Source organism: Anomaloglossus baeobatrachus, chromosome 3 (genome assembly GCF_048569485.1).
Source record: "Anomaloglossus baeobatrachus isolate aAnoBae1 chromosome 3, aAnoBae1.hap1, whole genome shotgun sequence".
NCBI lineage: Eukaryota > Metazoa > Chordata > Amphibia > Anura > Aromobatidae > Anomaloglossus > Anomaloglossus baeobatrachus.
In genome coordinates, this window is record NC_134355.1 from 366,920,995 (window position 1) to 366,943,066 (window position 22,072).

Consider the following 22,072-nt stretch of genomic DNA (forward strand, 5'->3'; position numbering starts at 1 on the left):
TGCGACCAATCCTGAACTAATGCGTCCGCCGCCAGAGCTCTGTGATCTTGAGACCGTGCCATGAATGCTGGGACTTTGTTGTTGTGCTGAGACGCCATGAGGTCGACGTCTGGTGTTCCCCAGCGGCAACAGATCTCTTGAAACACGTCCGGGTGAAGAGACCATTCCCCTGCGTCCATGCCCTGGCGACTGAGAAAGTCTGCTTCCCAGTTTTCTACGCCCGGGATGTGAACTGCGGAGATGGTGGAGGCTGTGGCCTCTGCCCACAGCAGAATCCGCCGGACTTCCTGGAAGGCTTGACGGCTGCGCGTGCCGCCCTGGTGGTTGATGTACGCGACTGCCGTGGCGTTGTCCGACTGTATGCGGATCTGCCTGCCCTCCAGCCATCGGTGGAACGCCTTTAGGGCTAGATACACTGCCCTTATCTCCAGAACATTGATCTGAAGGGAGGACTCCGTCGGAGTCCAGGTTCCCTGAGCCCTGTGGTGGAGAAAGACCGCTCCCCACCCTGACAGACTCGCGTCCGTCGTGACCACAGCCCAGGATGGGGGCAGGAATGATTTTCCCTTCGACAAAGAAGTGGGAAGGAGCCACCACTGAAGAGAGGTTTTGGCTGCCAGTGAAAGAGAGACGTTCCTGTCTAGGGACGTCGACCTCCTGTCCCATTTGCGGAGAATGTCCCATTGAAGTGGACGCAGATGAAACTGCGCAAAGGGGACTGCCTCCATTGCTGCCACCATCTTCCCTAGGAAGTGCATGAGGCGCCTCAAGGGGTGTGACTGGGCCCGAAGGAGAGAGTGCACCCCTGTCTGTAGCGAACGCTGTTTGTCCAGCGGAAGCTTCACTATCGCTGAGAGAGTATGAAACTCCATCCCGAGGTAAGTCAGTGATTGGGTCGGTGTCAATTTTGACTTTGGGAAATTGATGATCCACCCGAACCTCTGGAGAGTCTCCAGAGCAATGGTCAGGCCGTGTTGACATGCCACCCGAGAGGGTGCCTTGACTAGAAGATCGTCTAAGTAAGGGATCACCGAGTGGCCCTGAGAGTGTAGGACCGCCACCACTGCTGCCATGACCTTGGTGAAGACCCGTGGGGCTGTCGCCAGGCCGAACGGCAGTGCCACGAACTGAAGGTGTTCGTCCCCGATGGCGAAACGCAGGAAGCGTTGATGCTCTGGTGCAATCGGCACATGGAGAAAAGCATCCCTGATGTCGATTGATGCTAGGAAGTCTCCTTGGGACATCGAGGCGATGACAGAGCGGAGAGATTCCATCCGGAACCGTCTGGTTCTCACGTGTCTGTTGAGCAGTTTGAGGTCCAGAACGGGACGGAATGATCCGTCCTTTTTTGGCACCACGAACAAGTTGGAGTAAAAACCGCGACCCCGTTCTTGAAGGGGAACGGGGATCACAACTCCTTCTGCCTTCAGAGTGTTCACCGCCTGAAAAAGTGCATCGGCTCGCTCGGGGGGCGGAGATGTTCTGAAGAAACGAGTCGGAGGACGAGAACGGAGCTCTATCCTGTAACCGTGAGACAGAATTTCTCTCACCCATCGGTCTTGGACATGTGGCCACCAGGCGTCGCAAAAGCGGGAGAGCCTGCCACCGACCGAGGATGCGGTTTGGGGAGGCCGAAAGTCATGAGGAGGCCGCCTTGGAGGCGGTTCCTCCGGCGGTCTTTTTAGGACGTGACTTAGACCGCCATGCAGAAGGGTTCCTCTGGCCCTTCTCGGACCTGCTGGACGTGGAGGAATGAGACCTAGATGAGGGCCGAAAGGACCGAAACCTCGGTTGTATCTTTCGTTGCTGAGGTCTGTTTGGTTTAGACTGGGGTAAGGACGAGTCCTTTCCCTTGGATTGTTTAATAATTTCGTCCAATTGCTCGCCAAACAAACGGTCGCCAGAAAATGGCAATCCGGTTAAGAACTTCTTGGAAGCAGTCTGCCTTCCATTCGCGTAGCCACATGGCCCTGCGGACTGCCACCGAATTGGCGGATGCTACCGCTGTATGGCTCGCAGAGTCCAGGACGGCATTCATGGCGTAGGACGAAAAGGCCGACGCCTGAGAAGTCAAAGACACAACCTGCGGAGCAGAGGTACGTGTGACCGCATTAATCTCAGACAGACAAGCTGAGATAGCTTGGAGTGCCCACACGGCTGCGAATGCCGGAGCAAAAGACGCGCCTATGGCTTCATAGATGGATTTCATCATGAGCTCTATTTGCCTGTCAGTGGCATCCTTGAGCGATGAACCATCTGCCACTGATACTACTGATCTAGCCGCCAGTCTGGAGACTGGGGGATCCACCTTGGGACACTGAGCCCAACCCTTAACTACGTCAGGGGGGAAGGGGTAACGTGTGTCATTAAGGCGCTTAGTAAAGCGCTTGTCCGGAAATGCTCTGTGCTTCTGGACAGCATCTCTGAAGTTAGAGTGATCGAAAAACGCACTCCGTGTACGTTTGGGAAACCTAAACTGGTGTTTCTCCTGCTGTGAAGCCGACTCCTCTATAGGTGGAGTTGGGGGGAGAAAGATCTAGCACCTGGTTGATGGACGCTATAAGGTCATTTACTATGGCGTCCCCTTCAGGTGTATCAAGATTGAGAGCAACGTCAGGATCAGAGCCCTGAGGTGCGACCTCCGCTTCGTCCTCCAGAGAGTCCTCATGCTGAGACCCCGAACAGCGTGATGAAGTCGGGGAAGGTTCCCAGCGAGCCCGCTTAGCCGGTCTGGGACTGCGGTCCGTGTCGGCGTCCTCACCGTGGGACCTAGGTGTCACCCCAGGAGCACTTTGCTGCGCCGACCGAGAGGGGCCTGGGGGCGATGAACTCACAGTGCCCTGGGCCTGTGCTACCGGTCTGGACTGCAAGGCTTCTAGTATCTTAGCAGACCATCTGTCCATAGACTGAGCCATGGATTGTGAAAGCGACTCAGAGAGTTTCTCAGCCAGAACTGCAAACTCTGTCCCTGCCACCTGGACAGTGGAAGCCGGCGGTTCTACCTGAGCCGAGGGTCCCACCTGTGCCCGAGGCTCCGGCTGTGCCACAGGTGCCGAGCATTGCACACAATGAGGGTAGGTGGAACCTGCAGGTAACATAGCCGCACAAGAGGTACAGGTTGCAAAATAAGCCTGTGCCTTGGCACCCTTGCTCTTTGCGGACGACATGCTGTTGTCTCCTCTTAGAGTGATCAGTCAGGGTATATAGCCAAAAGCAAATAATGCGGCCGAACAGAGAAAATGTGTACAATATGTACAATATATATATATATATATATATATATATATATATATATATATATATATATATATATATATATATATATATATATATATATATATATATATATATATATATACACTTCGGCACCCCAGGGGAACCAGCACCTGTAACCGGTGTGGCTTACCGACCGCCCAAAGCGGTTGTGTGTCCACCAGATTCCCTGCCTGGGCCTCCCAGAGCTGCAGAGCTCGTTCTGAAATCCTCCACCGGCAGAAGTGATTATAACAATGGCTGCCAGCGTTCTCAGGGGAGGAGGGAGCCGTGGGCGTGACTAATAAAGTGCGGGAATCTGGTGCCCCACAGTGCTCAGTGAGGGGGGAGGAGGACACCAAAGTATGCTCCAGCCCTCACTGCCGACGTCCAGTCGGCCGTCCCGCCCTTACCCCTGACTGGCAGGCCCGGGGGCGGGAGTTATGGTACTAGGCCGCAGAAGCCGGGGACTAAAGTTAATAACGCGGCCGACAAACAGGCGCGGTAGTCCCGGTCTCACAAAAAACACACAGCAGCCGCTGCAGCGTCTGTAACACAGGCGCTCCATGCAGCGTCCCCAAGGGGACACAGAGTACCTTAAAGATGCAGGGCCCTGTCCCTGATGATATCCAGTCTCCTGTCCGTCAGATTCCCCCAGGGGCTGCGGAGGGAGCCCGGTCCCAGTGAATGGTGACCGGTTAGGATCCCACTTCTCCCAGAGCCTCTAAGGGATGGGGAAGGAAAACGGCATGTGGACTCCAGCCTTTGTACCCGCAATGGGTACCTCAACCTTAACAGCACCGCCGACTTAGTGGGGTGAGAAGGGAGCATGCCGGGGGCCCTGTGGGGGGCCCTCTTTTCTTCCATCCGATATAATCAGCAGCTGCTGCTGACTAAAATGTGGAGCTTGCGTGAATGTGTGCCTCCTTCAACACAAAGCATAAAACTGATGGGCCCGTGATGCACGGGAGGGTGTATAGGCAGAGGGGAGGGGTTACACTTTTTAAAGTGTAATACTTTGTGTGGCCTCCGGAGGCAGAAGCTATACACCCAATTGTCTGGGTCTCCCAATGGAGCGACAAAGAAATATAAAATCAATTAATCTGATTGGTAAACGGCGTAGTGGCAAAAAAATTCCAAACGCCAAAATTACGTTTTTTGGTCGCCGCACGTTTTACGCAAAATGCAATAACAAGCGATCAAAACGTAGCATCTGCACAAAAATGGTACCATTAGAAACAACAGCTCGAGACGCAAAAAAAAAAAAAAAAAGCCGTCACTGAGCCATAGATCCAGAAAAATGAGAACGCTACGTTTCGGAAAATGGCGCAAAACGTGTGCCACTTTTATTGGACAAGTTTGTGAATTTTTTTAACCCCTTAGATACAAGTAAACCTATACATGTTTGGTGTCTACAAACTCGCACCGACCTCAGGCATCATATTCACACATCAGTTTTACCATATAGTGAACACCGTGAATAAAACATCCAAAAAACTATTGTGCCATCACACTTTTTTTTGCAGTTTTTCCACACTTGGAATTTTTTTGCTGTTTTCCAGTACACCATATGGTAAAACGTATGGTTTCATTTAAAAGTACAACTTGTCCCGCAAAAAACAAGCCCTCATATGGCAAGATTGACGGAAAAATAAAAAAGTTACGGCTCTCTGAAGGGGAGCAAAAAACAAAAATGCAAAAACGGAAAGTGCCCCGGGGCTGAAGGGGTTAAAGGGAAGGTGTCTTTAAAAAAAAAAAAATAATAATTTTCAGTATCTGAAAAAAAAAAAATGTAAAGTTTTAATATTGTGTTTAAATATTATTTGTTTTTAATTGAGCAAAATATTTTAAAGTTTGATATTCTCCATTCTTAAACACTAGGGTGACCAGCTGCTGAAACCTAGTATACAATTTGGATTACAACTGCAGTAAAGTGGGTGGAATCTGCTCCAGTGTGTGAGGTCACACCTTCCGCTCCCCTCCTGGGTGTTTCCAAAAGGATAAGGGAGGATGAAGTTTAGGATCACAGTGAGGAGGCATTTTGTTGGGGACTGTAAAGTGATCATAATATATCTAAAGTATTACCAAGGACAGCTGGCATAGTGCTCCACTGTATACTGTGCCCCATATACTCTGCCACCATATTACTGTGCCCCCATGTACTGTGCTCTGAGCACTGAGAGGAGGTACTGCCGAGACACCAGGCTGAAAAGAGAAGCTGCCGGCCGGGATCAGAGGTCCGAGGTGACATGAGGCGAGTAGGGGTGATCTGCAGCCTTAGCCTGGCATTCCACTACAGATGTCATGCCGCGATCACCTTTCCCAGGGGCACGCACTCACCTCAGATCTTCGCCCCTGGCAGCCTCTCTTGTCAACCTATCATCAGCTTGAGGTCTGTTCGTCCTGTCAGCAATCACAACACAGAGCAGTGAGCAGGAGTTGCCAGGAGCGGAGGCCCGAGATAAGCACATGCGGGGGAGCAACGGTGTGTGGAGGGAGCCTGTTAATACCTTAGATAGCGCTGTAAAAATGTGACAGCGTGAGTTAAATGCCGGCTGCGGTAAGCGCTGACTCACCCACCGCCATAGGAAGTCACGTGATGTGATCACATGGAGCTGATGGTTGCCATGGTAGCACAGGGTCATGTCATGACTCCTGTAGCTATCATGAGTCCCTCTTACTGCCAGCATAGCACCTTGTGTGAGAGGAGAGCAGCAATTCAGCAGATCAGAGCTCTGCAGCTGTGATCTACAGAAAAGCACAAGCGATCAGACTGCTGATCCTTATAGCCCCCTACGGGGACTAGTGAAATAAAAAAAAAATAAATAAAAAAAAAAATTAAAGTTCAAATCACCCCCCATTCGCCCCATTGAAAATGAAAAGTTTTAAAAAATAAAAAAAATGTACACATTTGGTATCGTGAAGTTCAGAAATGCCAGATCTATCAAAATATAAAATCAATTAATCTGATTGGTAAAAGGCGTAGAGGCCAAAAAATTCCAAAAGCCCAAAAATGTTTTGGCCATCGCAAATTCTGGGCAAAACGCAATAACAGGTGATCAAAACGTAACAACTGTGCAAAAATTGTACTTTAAAAATGTCAGCTTGAGATGCAAAAATTAAGCAGTCACTGAGCCATATATCCCGAAAAATGAGGGTTTCAGGAAATGGGGCAAAAAGTGTGCCACTTTTTTTGGACAAACTTGTGAAATTGTTTTTAACCCCTTAGATAAAAGTAAACCTATACATGTTTGGGGTCTACAAACTCGCACCGACCTGTGGCATCACACCGACACATCAGTTTTGCCATATATTGAATACGGTGAAAAAAATATCCCCAAAACTATCGTGCAATTGCACTTTTCCTGCAATTTTTCCACACTTGGAATTTATTTGCCGTGTTTCAGTACCGTGTTTCAGTACTATATGGTAAAATTCATGGTTTCATTTAAAAGTACAACTCGTCCTGCAAAAAATAAGCCCTTTTAAGACAAGATTGAAGGTAAAGTAAAAAGATTATGGCCCTAAGAAGAAGGGGTGCTAAAAACAACAAAAAAAAAAACAAAACCGAAAAAACAAAAAACAAATCGCCCGGGGGTTAAGGGGTTAATTATTTCATATGATTGGATTTCCAGTGTAAATATACTGAAGACCTCTAATAGGAAAACCTCCTCCTGCACAGATAATTTCTCATACGTCCAACACTTTGCTCACGATTCATCATTGTTGATTCTCCTGTTTTGTGGAGTAATTTGCTCTCTATAAGATTTGAGCCACTTTTCAGTGGTCGGTTTGTTTTTCAGTGTCAGCTTTCTTTTGGTATAAACTTTGCAGTACAAAAGAGAATAATAAATTTAAGCAGGTAATTTGAACCTTTGTAACTATGGTATGTGCCCACCACTATAGGACTGGTTCTACACCACGAGAATAGCAGATCAGAAAAGAAAATGTGCATCTGAAGCACTAATAGGGTTTATGCAAAATGCTGATGTTCAAGAATCTGATGACATGATTAAATCTGAATAAACTGTTTTTTTTTTGTTCAAGAATAAATGTGTATTGTTGTTCACGGGAAAATATAAGACAATAAGCCCTAACACAGTGTTTCTCAACTCCAGTCCTCAGGACCCACCAACAGATCATGTTTTCAGGTTTTCCTCAATGTTAGACAGGGAATAATTCCATCACCTGTGCCACATTAAGGAAATCCTGAAAACCTGCTTGAGGAAATCCTGAAAACATGATCTGTTGGTGGGTCTTGAGGACTGGAGTTGAGAAACACTGCCCTAACACATCTTTCTGAGCAAAATATAATATAAGACCCTGTCTTATTTACAGGGAAACGCGGGTAATCTTACAACTTCCCAATGGCCAGTGAACCTTTTTTAGGCCGGGGCAACACGAGGACTACTGCGATCCTCGCATGACACTCAGCTCAAGCTGGCAGCACAGCGGGAGCCGAGGGTCATTGCGACTGAGGTCCGATCATACCACAGCTGTGGGGGTTGCGCCGGCCCTGAGGAGGGGCGGGCCGGCGCTGAGGAGGGGCGGGCCGGCGGACGAGAGGGAGGAATTTATCTCCCTCTCTCCTCCGTTGCCGGCTATTGCCATTCTCACTCTGCACTCACATTACACCGGTGTACCGCGAGTGCAGTGCGATTTTTCTCTCGCCCCATAGACTTGAATGGGTGCAAGAGAAACAAGGATCGCATTACACCCATAGCATGCTGCGATTGTTTTCTTGGTCCGATTAGGGCTGAGAAAATAATCGCTCATGGGTGCTGACACATAAGGTAATATTGGTCCGAGTGGAATGCGATGTTTTATCGCATTCCACTCGCTCCGATTTTCATGCCATGTGTCTTAGGCCTTAGAGTTGCACTTCCTGAATTTTCAGGAAGACATAACATTTATAACACAGGATCCACCAATCACAATAGGTGATGTCACAGCTGCCCATCTCCCCCTCCTTTCACAATGACTTTTGCACAAAGTTTATAAGACACTTCAATACAAAAAATAGGGTCAGGATTCAACCACTGTGGCTAGGTGCGTGTTATTTCTTGAACAATAGACAGGAGGCTAAAAAAGCTCCAGCAGCCAATATGAAACTTGCAAGATTTCTATTCCGAATTTGCCCAAATTTAAGAAAATGTTATCTGATGATCCTGGTGTTTTGACGACAGCGGTGACGTTATGACAACAGTGTGCGTCACTGCTCAAACAAGTGCACGGAGGTTAACCGCATGAGCCACTAAGCTCAGTGACTGGCTGGCTAGACATCTCAATAGCACACGGAACTGATCTACCCAGTCACTATACAAGATAAAGTTCAGGAGTGCTCGCACCGCAGCAGTCCCGTGGCACAATGTCACGTGAACCTCCAAGAATAGCAGCGCCAACATTGCGGAACAGCACTGCTGTAGGAGGCGAGTAGACCTTGTTTTTTTCTGGGGCCCTGATGTGATTAAGATGAGGCCTGTTGAGTATTGAACATCCCCTTTAAGTGCAGAGCTGTTATTTAAACAGTATCATGAAAGATTTATCTTGCGTCCAGCACACTAAGTAATCTCCTCCATATTTATCGTACATATGGTACTTCGTTACCTGTAACCTTACATGTCTGTGAATATGCACTGTACAACATCAACTTAAAGCAAATGTATGAAACAGAATACTGGAAGATAACATCAGCGGAAAGCCAGGATATTTTATGCTTGGGAGTGCAATCAATTTAATTGAAATGATGTGAGACTGCCTAATATTTACGACCTTGGTACCCACGCAGCCAGACCTAACTGAGTCAGATCAAGGATATTACCTTCCACAGCGCAACACTCTTATATCCACCATGGCAAAATAGCAAAAAGCTGAGGCAAAACACAATATATATTACTGTCTGAAAGAACATATCCCCTCCTTACACATGACTAAGGTATAGAAAAGTCTTGTAGATCCAATAAATAGCATTGTAATTGAAAAGTTTTGCAGTGATTATTTACCCAGATAAGGATCCTGGATTTCATCATTAAGAATTTTATCCAAAATTTCATCCCTCCAAACACCATCTTCTTGAGACATATTGTACAAGAGCACAAGCTCATGACTGCCATTTTGAGTCAATCTTGTATGTGCGGCCTGAGAAAGGAGATACAGTTAGCAGATGTACTAAAGGAGAAATGCAAAAGACTAGTGAAACATACATTTTCTTAAATACATTCTATCAAGAGTCCAGCATATTAGGCGCTTCTTAAGGTATGTGCACACGTTGAGTATTTGGATGCAACTGCATTTCTTGGCAGGATAAATGCAGCTGCAAAACGCTCGTTTCGCTGCGTTTTCAATGCACTTTTTCACCAGTTTTTTGACAACACGCCTCCAGAGGAAACTAGAGTGAAATGTGCATCGAGGTGCTGGGTTTCAACTCCCAGCCACTCTTCATTTCAGCAATATATTTATGTGCCTGTTTTTATTATTATATACACATATATTGGTTATTTTTTTAGTAACAATTTTTTTGATTGCAGTCAATTTGTACAGTGGAACCTTGGTTAACGAGAACAATCCGTTCTGGGAGTGTGCTTGTAAACCAAGTTACTCGTCTAGCAAAGCAAAATTTCCCATAGGAAATAATGCAAGCTCAGACAATTCGTTCCACAATTTGTTCAATGTCCCATCCTGGTTCACTATTGTGCCATTCCACACATGCACAAACACGCACTCACATATTATGCTTACCTTACGTTCCATCGTTGGCCTCATGGCTCTTGTAGTTCCCTGGTATAGGATGTGTATCGGGTAACCAACGCGACCGATGCCCCACAGCTTCCGCTGCCAGAGCGCTGACGTCAAAGGCAGGAGACGCTTACCTCTGATTGGCCAGCAGGCTGCCTTTGAGTAGTGACTGACAGCGGAAGTTCCTCCATCGTAGTGATGGTTACCCGATACACATCCCATACCGGCGAACTACAATAACCATGAGACCAGTGATGGAACGGTAGGTAAGGTGAGCATAATATGTGTGTGCTTGTGCGTGTTTTTGCATGTTTGTGCGGAGTGCAAAAGCGGGTCAGAGCGCGATTAAAGTACGGAACCGGAAGATGTTCACGGTGAAGTATTTGCTCGTACGGCAAAGATTGCTCGTAAATAGAGTTACAAATTTACAGCAAGCTTTGCTCGTATAGCGAAATGCTCGCACACCAAGTTATTCGTAAATCAAGGTTTCACTGTATATATAATTTTCAATTATCTACATTTCAGCATATGGTTAGTAGATAGTATACATGTTCCCAATACATTTAATATGGTCCTAAAATTCAACATCGTCATTGTGGGAATATGCATACTTATCTTTATTATTAAGTTACTGAGCTGACTTTATATGTGGTTTGTGATTTCATGAGACAGAAATATGTATGTTTTGTTATTAACTACTTGATTGACTACTTGTAGTATTACATTTATACATAATACTACTATATAATTAATGAAATGACAGACTTTTATTGTTAGAGTGGGTGAAAGGTGGATCTCCTGTAAAATTCCTGCTGATTATTGTTAAAAAAAAGTTATATTTAATAAAAAATAAAATGTATTTTACTTTTGAGAATTTTCATGCATCTTCTCTGGTTTTTATCAGATATGTATATTCATCTGCCTGTAACTGCAGTTGCAAGATCGTAATAAACTCATCGCAATTTAATTATTCAGATGAAGCTGTCAATCCCCGACATTGGTATTTAAAGAAATGGCAAAACACAATTCTAGTGCGGTGAAAAGATGATAAAATACGTCATTCTGCCACTATTTTGATGGCGTTTATTTGACAGTAGAAATTACTAGAAGCCCGATTCTCCATAGCAGTACGATTGTGGAGATACCCAAACAGGTTTTGTTTTTACTATTTTATTGGCTTAAAACCCCCCAGAATTTCGTAAAATTGTTTTGCGTCGCCATTTTAATATTAAGTTCAAAGTAGCTGTGCAGGAGCTTGGTTTTTTGAGTAATAAACTGATGTTTTTTACAATCTGAGTAAATACTATTCTTTTATTATTTATTTATGCATTTTTTAATAGTTACTGCGGCAACCAAAAAACACGATTGTGGCCTTTTGATTTTTTTTCTCATCATGGCATATATTGATCAGCATTACAGTGGATCCTCGCTTAACGAGAAACAAACTTAACGAGAATTTCGCTTAACAAGCAAAGCTTTCTGTAAATTTGTAACCTGGTTTACGAGAAAGCTTTGCTGTACGAGCAAAATACTCACCGCACACACTTCCGGTTCCGTACATCCACCGCGCTCTGACCCACTCTTGCAGTCCACACAAACACACACAAGCACCCACAAACACACACACAGTATTATGCTCACCTTACCTTCTGTTCCACCGCCTGCCTCATGGTTCTTGTAGTCCACCGGCTAATTGGGACGTCCTCGCGGCGAACTACAAGACCCAGGAGGCCGGCGATGGAATGGAAGGAAAGGTGAGCATAATATCTGTACCTTCAGTTCCATCGCCGGCCTCCTGGGTCCTGTAGTTCGCTGCTCCACTCCAGGCTGTGCATCTGCAACCATAGCGACGAAGCAGGACGTTCGCCTGTCACCGCTACTCAAAGGCAGCGCGCGCTGGCCAATCAGAGGCAAGCGGCTCCTGCCTTTGACGTCAGCGTTCTGGCAAAGGAAGTTCCTCCCTCGACGTTATGGTAACCCGATACACAGCCTGTACCGGAGAACAGCAAGTCTCAGGAGACCGGCAATGGAACAGAAGGTAAGGTGAGCATAATATGTGCGTGCGTGCGTGCTTGTGTGTGTTTGTGCATGTGTGGAATGACACAATAGGGGACCTGAATGGGACATTTAACAAGTTGTGGAATGAATTGTCTGCATTGCAATGATTTCCTATGGGAAATCTTGCTTTGCTGAACTAGTAACTTGGTTAACAAGCACACTCCGAGAACGGATTGTCCTCGTTAACCAAGATTCCACTGTATTAATTTCATATTTTGATAGATTATGTTTCTGGATGCTGCGATATAAATATTTAGTATTTTTTACAATTCTTTATTATCAACTGGGAAAAGAGATCACATGACAAGAGTTTTTTTCTGCCTTTAGCTGACATTTTATAGATACAATTTTGTGCTACGTATAACATTTTGATCACTTTTATTAGAGAAAGGCGACTGCCAAAAAATTTGAATTCTAGTATTTCGAGTTTCATTTTTTTTCCCGGCACTTAATGTGTGGTTTGAATAATTTTATACTTTGGTAGATTGGACTTTTTGGGGGGGACACAGTGATGCCAAATATTTTTTTCCCATACAGCCTTTAAGGGGCTTGAATTGAATCTTTGATTATATGATTGCCTAAGGCTGCTTTCACACCTCCGGTTTTAGCAGAGCCGGCCAACCCAGCTTTAAAACCTATGCAACGGATGCGGCGACAAAACCGCATCCTTTGCATACATTTTTTAAATGCGGCCCATCCGGTTTTTGACGCTTGTGGCAGGCTACTGAGCATGCGTAGTGGAAAAAAACGCATGTGGCGGCCGGATGCGGTGTTTGCCGCAGGACGCCGCATGCGGCGTTCATAGGCATGCATTGCAACTCGCGCCGCATCGGCCGGATGCGGCGCGATGCACGTTTTTTTGCCGGACAAAAAACGTGCCGGGCAACGTTCCATCCGGCCGCTGCATCGGCCAAATCTGCCGCATGCGGCAAAAACCGGACGGAACGCAAGCCCATGCGGCACAATACGGCACTAATGTAAGTCTATGCAAAAAAAACGCAACCGGCGGCAAAAAATAACTGTTGCATTTTTTTCTGCAACGCGCCGGATTGTGCCGCACAGGAAAAACCGGATGTGTGACAGCAGCCTAAATCTATAAACTACAACTACCGTTGTCTTGCAGTATATTGAGAAATTTCAGTTCTCACGTGAATCTCAGCCTGAACTTTACAGGAGGACTGACGTGGTGGTCATGGAGGCCTTCAGGAGGTCCCCAGCTGTCGTGGCAATCTGCACTCATGTAAGGGGGCGGGTATGGGTAAGGCGGGGAAAGGTGTAATTTAAATGCTGCTGTCAGAGATTGAAATGTCAGCAATTAAACTACAGTGATTGGTTGAAATTGATGCACATGTTTTTTTAAACCAATTTAACTATGTAACTTGAGTCGCAGATGCTGGCTATGTAACACAGCTGGCATCTGCCCAATATAAAGCAACTTTAACTCCTTAACCAGTTTCATATATTCCTTAGCGACAAATGATGACATTTTTTCTCTCAAGCCACAAAGTTTGAAACCAGAGGCCTGCATAGCCCACAGAAATGGTGAGTAAATTCAAAGCTTAAAAAGTGACCATAATATCAGCATTATCCAATCTATATAGTAGTGGATCGGGAATACAGACTTTCTGAAACAGTGGATTGTAGGCATACTATTTTAAAAGGAATCTATAACCAGACTACACCCATAACCTTCCCACTAATCTGTGGTTACTCCATATAATAACAGCATGACGTAGGGACAAAGCCTGATTCCAGCGATGTGTCGCTTGCTGCAGTTTTGATAAAATCAGTTTAATCTGCTGCAGATTTAGCAGTTCTCTGGATATTAAAGTAGTAATAATAATAGCAAATACCTCCAATTAGAAATGTAGTATAGTTCTCCTGATATAGCTATGTCTCTTACCTTATGTGCAGTGCATTGCAGTAGCTTAGGTATCCATGGGTTATGTACACTAGAAACTGCACTATATGCGAGGTCATAATCACGGATACCTAAGCTGCAATGCCCTAAACTTGAGGTAAGAGACATGGCTATATCAGTAGATCTATACTACATTTCTAATATGAGGTATTTGCTATTATTATTACATCTACTACATACTGGGATAGGAGAATACCCCTTTAAGCTCTGTATAATCCAACCAGCACCAATCATTGACATCTTTCTGTGGACAATGTGCATAGGCAGAAAGCTGCCAATCAGAGGTAGGGTGAGGTTATATTATTCATGAACTCTATGAGGATTACATGGCAGCAGTTTTACTTGTCCTCTAGTCCTAATCTCCTACTAATAATAGTTTTTTTAAAAAAAAATTACAACAAGCAGTCAAGCAAGTGATACATTGCTGGAATCAGCATCTCTGTCTTCACATTATGCTGATCTCAGATGTCAAAAACCTGGAGAAAGATTCCCTTTAGGCTATGTGCGCACTAGAAAATGGACTTTTCTTAAGAAAAATCCACACCCTCTGGCAGAATACCACATCCGCGTTTTTGCCACGGTTTTTCCGCGCGTTGGTCCCTGCGTTTTTTTACCATTATCTATGGCAAAAACCGCAGGTACCTGCAGAAAAGAAGTGACATGCTCATTATTTTTGCTGCAGAAATTTTGCAACAAAACCTGTAGAGGGAAAAAACGCAGTGTGCGCACATCCTTTTTTTTTTACCACAGGTTTTGCTGGAGAAGGACTGCAGGAAGGTTATGAACATTTTCTGCAGCAATTCATGCGGCAAAAACTGCAGTGTGCGCAGAGGGCCTTAGACGATTTTACATATAATAATTTACCTTTATTGTGCCTTGAAATCTTTCCCAGTGATCAATGGGTAACTCTTGAGGCAAACACAACAGGAGTTCAACACAGCTTCTACAAAACAAATGAGAAAGTGTGTTGTGTGCTTGTAGAAATTGTAAGAAAAAGTTAGATAATACATAACGCAAATCTTGTAAAGCCCATTTAATTGCTTTTCCCTGAGTGGCTAGATATAGTTTACCCACGAAAGCTAAAAGTCTTCTATTGGTTGTAACTGTACAAATGTCCTGTAATGTTCACACAGATGAAGGGGACAAGTAGAATAGAGGCATCTGGTTACAACTGTTTGCCTACATGCACATTTAACTCACTGTATTGCAAGATTTTCACAAAAGAATGAGCATACTGTCAATCTGAATGTTGTCCCCAATCTCTGTTCTGTTTTTCCTATTCCTTGTCCACACGCATGGTGCCGTAAATTGTCACTAGACTTCAATGCAATCTGTCCAAGCGTGGCTTAAAAGGATTTCCTTTTTAAGTAAAGATATGTTGGTATAAATAATATATTTTGGCCCTCATGCTGTAGTACAAGATGTGTTAGAAAGAAAAAAAAAAAAAAGATAAAATGAAGATTTTTTTTATTTTGTTAACAATACTTACAAAGCTAGCCGCTCCAGTACCAAGCTGACATTTTCACACTGCGAGGTGAGGTATGGCCTGGCATTGGAGTAACTTTGGATGGCCACCGTGTACACTTCCAGTAGGGGCAGAGAGTCTTCAGAAGCTTTCCATTTCTCGGCATACTCAAGGAGAGTCTGTTTGAAAAGAAGGAACATTTACAGCAATGAAGTGATGGATTATACAAATCCAACCAATCACAAGTTATTCACATATGTTTTAATGAATAAAAACTGTTGTTTCAAAATATAAAACAAATAAAATTAATAAGTGCTCTCTGATATGTATCTTTATCAAACCCACTCGTGATACAAAAGTGAATACAAGGTTGACTGCTTTGATCAATACTGAATTTATTTTGTTACTGTAACTTATGCCTGTAATTTAGGTATTCAACTCTATCACCACAGTGTGAGTCGTGTCACTACACGGATAAGTCGTGCGGCATGGTAGTGAAACGTTCCGGGGTCAGGCACCAGGAGATCACGTCAAGATTAAGTGGATAGGCAAAGGCATAGTCAGGTCACGCTCAGCAGTAACAATATCTGGAGGGTAGCAGAGCAGAGGGAAAAGGGAAAAGGAAGGTCAAACAAAGTCAAAAGGTCATGCAGCAAAAGATCAATTCTCAGAGAACCGATACCAGAGGCCAACTAGCACAAATAAGCAGAAGACGAAGACTGGCAGTGTTCTAAGGCTACTTTCACACCTCCGGTTTTAGCAGTGCGGCTCAATCCGGCTGTGAAACCCATGCAACAGATGCGGCGAAAACACCGCATCCTTTGCATAAGTTTTTACATGCGGCCCGTCCGTTTTTTTCCGGTTGCAGCACGCTACTGAGCATGCGCAGTGGAAGAAACCGCATGCGGCGGCCGGATGCGTTTTTTGCCCATAGGCATGCATTGAAAAATGTGCCGGATGCGGCGCGATGCGTTTTTTTTTTGCCGGAGCAAAAAACGTGCCAGGGAACGTTCCATCCGGCCGCCGCATCGGCTAAATCTTCCGCATGCGGCAAAAAACGGACGGAACGCAAGCCCATGCGGCACAATGCGGCGCCAATGCAAGTCAATGCTGGAAAAAATGAAACCTGCGGCAAAAAAAAAAAAAAAACGGTTTCGTTTTTTTCAGCAGAGCGCCGGATTGTGCCGCACTGCTACAGCCGGATGTGTGAAAGTAGCCTTACTGCGAAGCTAAATAGCTGGCCAATAGCTGGGTTTTCTAGGCCACCCCTGGAAAACCTAGAACATCACAGTCTCAAATTGGACGGTTGAGCTTTCACCGAATAGATCAATGCTCCTGCAATAGATTGGACAACTGAGCTTTAAGTCAGCATACCGTCTGCTCAACACATCTGGATTCTATAAAACAGCAGTCACCTATTGAATCCAATAATTACAGGAGGAATCGGGACAGAATATGTATTAACAAATGTATGATAGCGGGAATCCAAACCAAGAGAATGGTGGTCCTAACATCACCTCCCTATACGAATGGAGAGGTACTGCACACGAGTAACCAGTACCCCATTCTCTGTCCATGGGACTGATGAAGCAAGATACTGTACTCAGCAATTGTATAGACACTGATATGAGTGGGGATCACAAAAGTGGACTGCCACTTAATTCACAGGCGATTTGGGGACTCACATTCTGGTGATTTATTTTGAAAATCCATGTTAAAGAAATTTCCTATCAAACATAGGATTACGTATCCACCAAGATTCATGTATGATTGCTTGCGGTCTACCTGCTAGGATCCCAACTATTCCCCAAATGGAGTCCTGAAATCTCCTGTGAATTAAGTGCTAGTAAAGTAAGCACAGCTGCCTTAGGCTAGGTTCACATTTCCGTTCTTTTGCATCAGTCACATGAGTTGCTTGACGCTTGTGACTGATGCGCTGTACAACGGGTGACAAGAATTGAAATTCATTGTCACAAGAAAGCGGATTCCGTTGTAAAACGAGTGCTAGTTTACAATAGCCGGCCGCCGGCTTTTGAGAGCGATCAGCTGATCTCCCAGTGGCCGGCTTCTGTGAACGATCAGCTGATCAGCCAGCTATTGTGAACGATCAGCTGATCGCTCTCAAGAGCCGGTGGCCAGGAGATCAGCTGATCGCTCACAGAAGGCGACTGCCAGGCGATCAGCTGATCGTTCGGTTGCCGAGAGAGAGCATGCACAGCAAAATCAAAAGGATTCAGCTGCTCAAAAAACATTGCAAGCTGCGTTCCTGCCGCCCGACGGGCAGTCGTTCCACTGATCAGTCGAGCGGCGGATGCAACGCAAGGGCATTAGTCACAATCCGCCGCTCATACAAGTCTATGGGAAACAACGGAATCCGCCAAATGGATTGCGTTGTTTATCAGAGCGGCGGATTGTGACTGATAATAAACAACGGAAATGTGAACCTAGCCTTATCATACCAAGAGATCTGTGTACTAATCAGGGCTGTGGAGTCATTAAGCCAAACCTCTGACTCCTCAATTTCCCTGATTCCGACTCCACCTTTTTCATACATAACTCATGTTTGTGATAAATTTACTGTAGTAAAATGGTAACATCAGGCTTTTAATCATTATTATCATGCAATAATAAAGCTTTAGATAAAACAGAAATGATATTTATTGGAATACAAGTTTAGAACACAAAAAAACTTTAATAAATTGTAAATATGCAATACACTATGCAGTAAGAGGGAAAAAACAGTTTTCAACAAAACTGTACGGAATAACATTTGTCCAGTCTATGAATTTGTTCTGAGAAATGGTATCTCCTCCATCACATCCTCCTTCATAGATGACCTCAAATCTGACCAAATTATTTTGAGGCTAGAGAACAACCTCTACACTAACTTGGGTTGGTGGCAAAGTGGTGACCACATGAGCAACATCTCTAACAGTTTCAGGGTATAAAGGAATTTCCTCATGCACAGTCAGTATTGATGAACAGTTGAACTCTTCTACTTCTTTGAGAGCAAGTAAAAAATTTTGCTGAAATATGTATGGTCAGTTTGCTTTGCCTGTTCCATGTCGTCCAAATACTTATCAAAATTAAACTCCTTATCTGATGAGGCTGAAGATATGTCAGCCGTAGCACTGACGGGATCCAAGTCCTCTTCCGCTTGGCAGTTCTGTAGCCCACTCATCCTAACTGCTACCTCTGTCAGAGCTTCTTTTCCTTTAGGAAGCTGGTGATCATCCAGAAATATATGACTTGGGCCCACATACACAGCTGCCAGAAGAAATTTATTTTCTAATAGCAATGTCTCTCAGTTTCATTGAAGCAGCAATGCCATCTGCGATTATACCTCCTCTTTGAGGCAGACAAAAAGCAAGTTCTTCCACTCCTGTATGAAATAGCCAGGAGTTAAATATTGAGCTAGTGATTTTTCAGTCACTGTAAATTGATAAAATAATTCCTTCAATTTAGTCACTTGTGTCCTTTGACCTTCATTTAGGGTTACCTGCGGGTTGTCTACAAAAAAAGGGTTTCAGCTTAATCATTAAATAAGTGCTGCCCCTCCGAATGGCTTGATTGACAATTGCCCCTTTCCCAGCACGTCTCTTCCATATGGAATCAATTTTAGGGGTTCTGGCAGCAATAACTAATTTCCTTACTTTGTCAGTCAGAGTTCCAGCATGTCCCTCTTGCAGCCTCTCTCGTTGTCAGCTCCAGTGTGTGCACAACACAGCGCATGTGATGAATAGGAGAGCGATGTGAAGCAGCTTCAACAAGATCATCTAATTCTAAAGGATCATTTGCCATTTATTGAAACTTTGGACTTTGTTTAAGAAGCAAGGAAGGAGGAAAATGAGAGGTGAGTCTTAAAATCCGAATGTAGCTTACCGTGGGGTCGTGGAAATGTGTCACAGAAGGCAGAGCAATGTAGTGCCGCTCTCTGCGGCAAGCGACCCTGCTCTGTGTGGTGGGAAGCGAGGCATGGGCCATTCTGAAGAGGTTGTCAGTAAGGGCTTTAACCTCATAACGACGGCCGTACGACTTAAAGCGGCGGCAAAACAGGGTACTTATTCTGTTCCGCCGCTTTAAAGCGGCGGCCCGAAAAAACCCTGTAGCGCCCCCCAGCGACCGAAAATCTCGGGGGTTTCAGCTACCGGGGGTAGCTGAGACCCCCCAGATTATGAATCGGGGTGTTTTTTTTGGACCCCGTTAATGTGATCGCCGGTATACACCGTATACCGACGAACACATGAAAAAAAAAGAAATGGCCGGTAAAACTGATTTCTTTTTCATCTGACATGATCAAACATGTCAGATGAGAAAGAAATCTAACCCCCTAGTGCCCCCAAAGCCCCCGGTACCGGAGAGTCCCCCCACCCCCACCCCTACCCCCACCGGACATCCAAAATGGCGCCGAAGCGCACAGAAAACTGCCGCCGGCGCCGGCTCTGCAGTCATTTCCCTCCGATCTGAAATGATCAAACATTTCAGATCGGAGGGAAATGTCCTCCCCCTGACCCCTCCTCCGGTCCACCGGAGCCCCCTCCGGTTCTCCAGAGCCACCACCCCCCTCCCCCCTCCGGAGCGTGGAAGATGGCGGCGCACAGCGCGCGGCCGCCTTCATTCTGCTCTTTCTGCCGCATGTGACACGTCACATGCGGCAGAAAGGTGTCCCCAGGTCCCACTAGGTCACCCCCCCCACCCCCAAGCCCCCGGTTATACGTTACCTGTCTGCCGCTCCGGACCCGCGATCGCCGCCTCCTTCTTCAATGCTGGCGGCGCATGCGCAGACAGCGGCTGTCAGCTGGATCCCTGGAAGCAGGGATCCTGCTGACGTCGCTGCTGCACAGGCTGCTCCACTGTGGACCGGGGGAGGGTGAGTGCAGTGATCTGCAGCCACACTCCTCACATGGAGAGGCTGCTGTTCCAGAAAATGGGGGGTACGTTCTGTGAGCGTGCCCCTCATATTCTGGAATGAGGTTACTGCAGGTCACTCTGCCCTAGGTTGGACCGGGGCAGTGTGAGTGCAGTATTCTCAGATTACTGCACCCACACTGCTCATGGAGAGCTTGCTCTTCCAGAAAATGGGGGATACGTTCCCTGAACGTGCCCCCCATATTCTAGAAGATCCAGAGTCGCCGAGGGACCTCCAAAATGGATTACAGCGACCGGAATTTCTTTATTTTCAATAAATTGGTAAAAGAGGAATGTTTCGGGGAGTGTTTTTTCAAATAAATTTTTTTTTTGTCTTTTTTTTTTCTATTACTGACTGGGTTAGTGATGTCGGGTATCTGTTCAGATGCCGTGACATCACTAACCCCAGGGCTTGATGCCAGGTGACATTACAGCTGGTATCAACCCCATATATTACCCCGTCTGCCACCGCACCAGGGCGCGGGATGAGCTGGGGCGAAGCGCCAGGATTGGCGCATCTAATGGATGCGCCACTTCTGGGGCGGCTGCAGCCTGCTATTTTTAGGCTGGGAAGAGTCCAATAACCATGGCTCTTCCCACCCTGAGAATACCAGACCCCAGCTGTCCGCTTCACCTTGGCTGGTGATCTAATTTGGGGGGGACCCCACGTTTTTTTTTTTTTTTTTAAAAAACGCCTGGGGAGCCCTCCAAATTGATCACCAGCCAAGGTGAAGCTGTCAGCTGTGGTTTGCAGGCTACAGCTGTCTGCTTTACCCTAGCTGGCTATCAAAAATAGGGGGGACCCCACGTCGTTTATTTTAATTATTAATTTTTTGGGGGGCTAAATACAAGGCTAGGCACCCTTTAGTGCCACATGAAAGGCACTAAAGGGCGCCAGCTTAGAATATGCAGGGGAATGGGACGTTATCTTTGTTTGACATCTATCCATTCATCCATTGTAGCATTTTACGCTGTGTGCCCACAATCAGGGTTTGCAGCGTTTTGGGCGCAGAGTGTTTTCCCTGCGTCCATAGCGCTGCGTTGTGCAGTAGAAGCACAGTGGAAGGATTTTTAGAAATCCCATGCCCAATGTGCTTCTTTTCTCCGCAGCATAAACCGACCTGTGGCGCAGCTTCCCGAGCCTCAGCATGTCAATTTATGCTGCGGAGATGAGTGTTCTCTGCAGGTAGCATAGAGCTCCACAGCGGCCTGAACCCAAATCGTGGGCTTGGGCAGCTGCGTTCTCCCGTGGACAACACTCACATCTCTGCAGGAGGCTGACACTGTGTACTAGATGCCGTGTCGCTGGATCATGGCCACATAGCCTAACAGTGAGACATTTGTTGCTACAGCAACATTTTTGTGAAGTACCTGTGGATTCAAAATGCTTACTATACTCCTGAATAAAATCCAGTTTCCAAAATGGGGTCACTTGTGGGGGTTTCTGCTGTATAGGTACCCAAGGGGCCCTGCTAATGTGACATGATGCGCGCAATTTATTTCAACTTTTCCAGAATTCAAATGGTGCTCCCTCCATTCCAAGCCCTCCCATTTATCCAAACAGAGGTTTTTGGCCACATGTGGGGTATCCCTGTGCTCATAAGACATTGGATAACAACCTGTGGGGTCCACGGTTTGTTGTTGTCTCTTGAAAAAGTGAGAAATTTGATGCTAAAGCAACAGTTTTGTGAAAAAAATGAAAATTTTCAATATGGCAACCTAAGCTTATCAAA

At 45.7% G+C, this 22,072-nt stretch overlaps 1 protein-coding gene across 1 annotated transcript in view; it reads right to left on the minus strand.

Moving 5' to 3' along the window:
* Positions 1 to 22,072, minus strand: part of ZNF292 (zinc finger protein 292) — a 76,157-nt gene that overhangs the window by 16,393 nt on the left and 37,692 nt on the right. Inside the window, exons 2-4 of the mRNA XM_075340150.1 lie at positions 15,456 to 15,610; positions 14,831 to 14,909; positions 9,255 to 9,390 (exon numbers count right to left, since the gene is read on the minus strand). Coding sequence (XP_075196265.1) covers positions 9,255 to 9,390; positions 14,831 to 14,909; positions 15,456 to 15,610 — 370 coding nt within the window. The remainder of the gene's footprint in view (positions 1 to 9,254; positions 9,391 to 14,830; positions 14,910 to 15,455; positions 15,611 to 22,072) is intronic.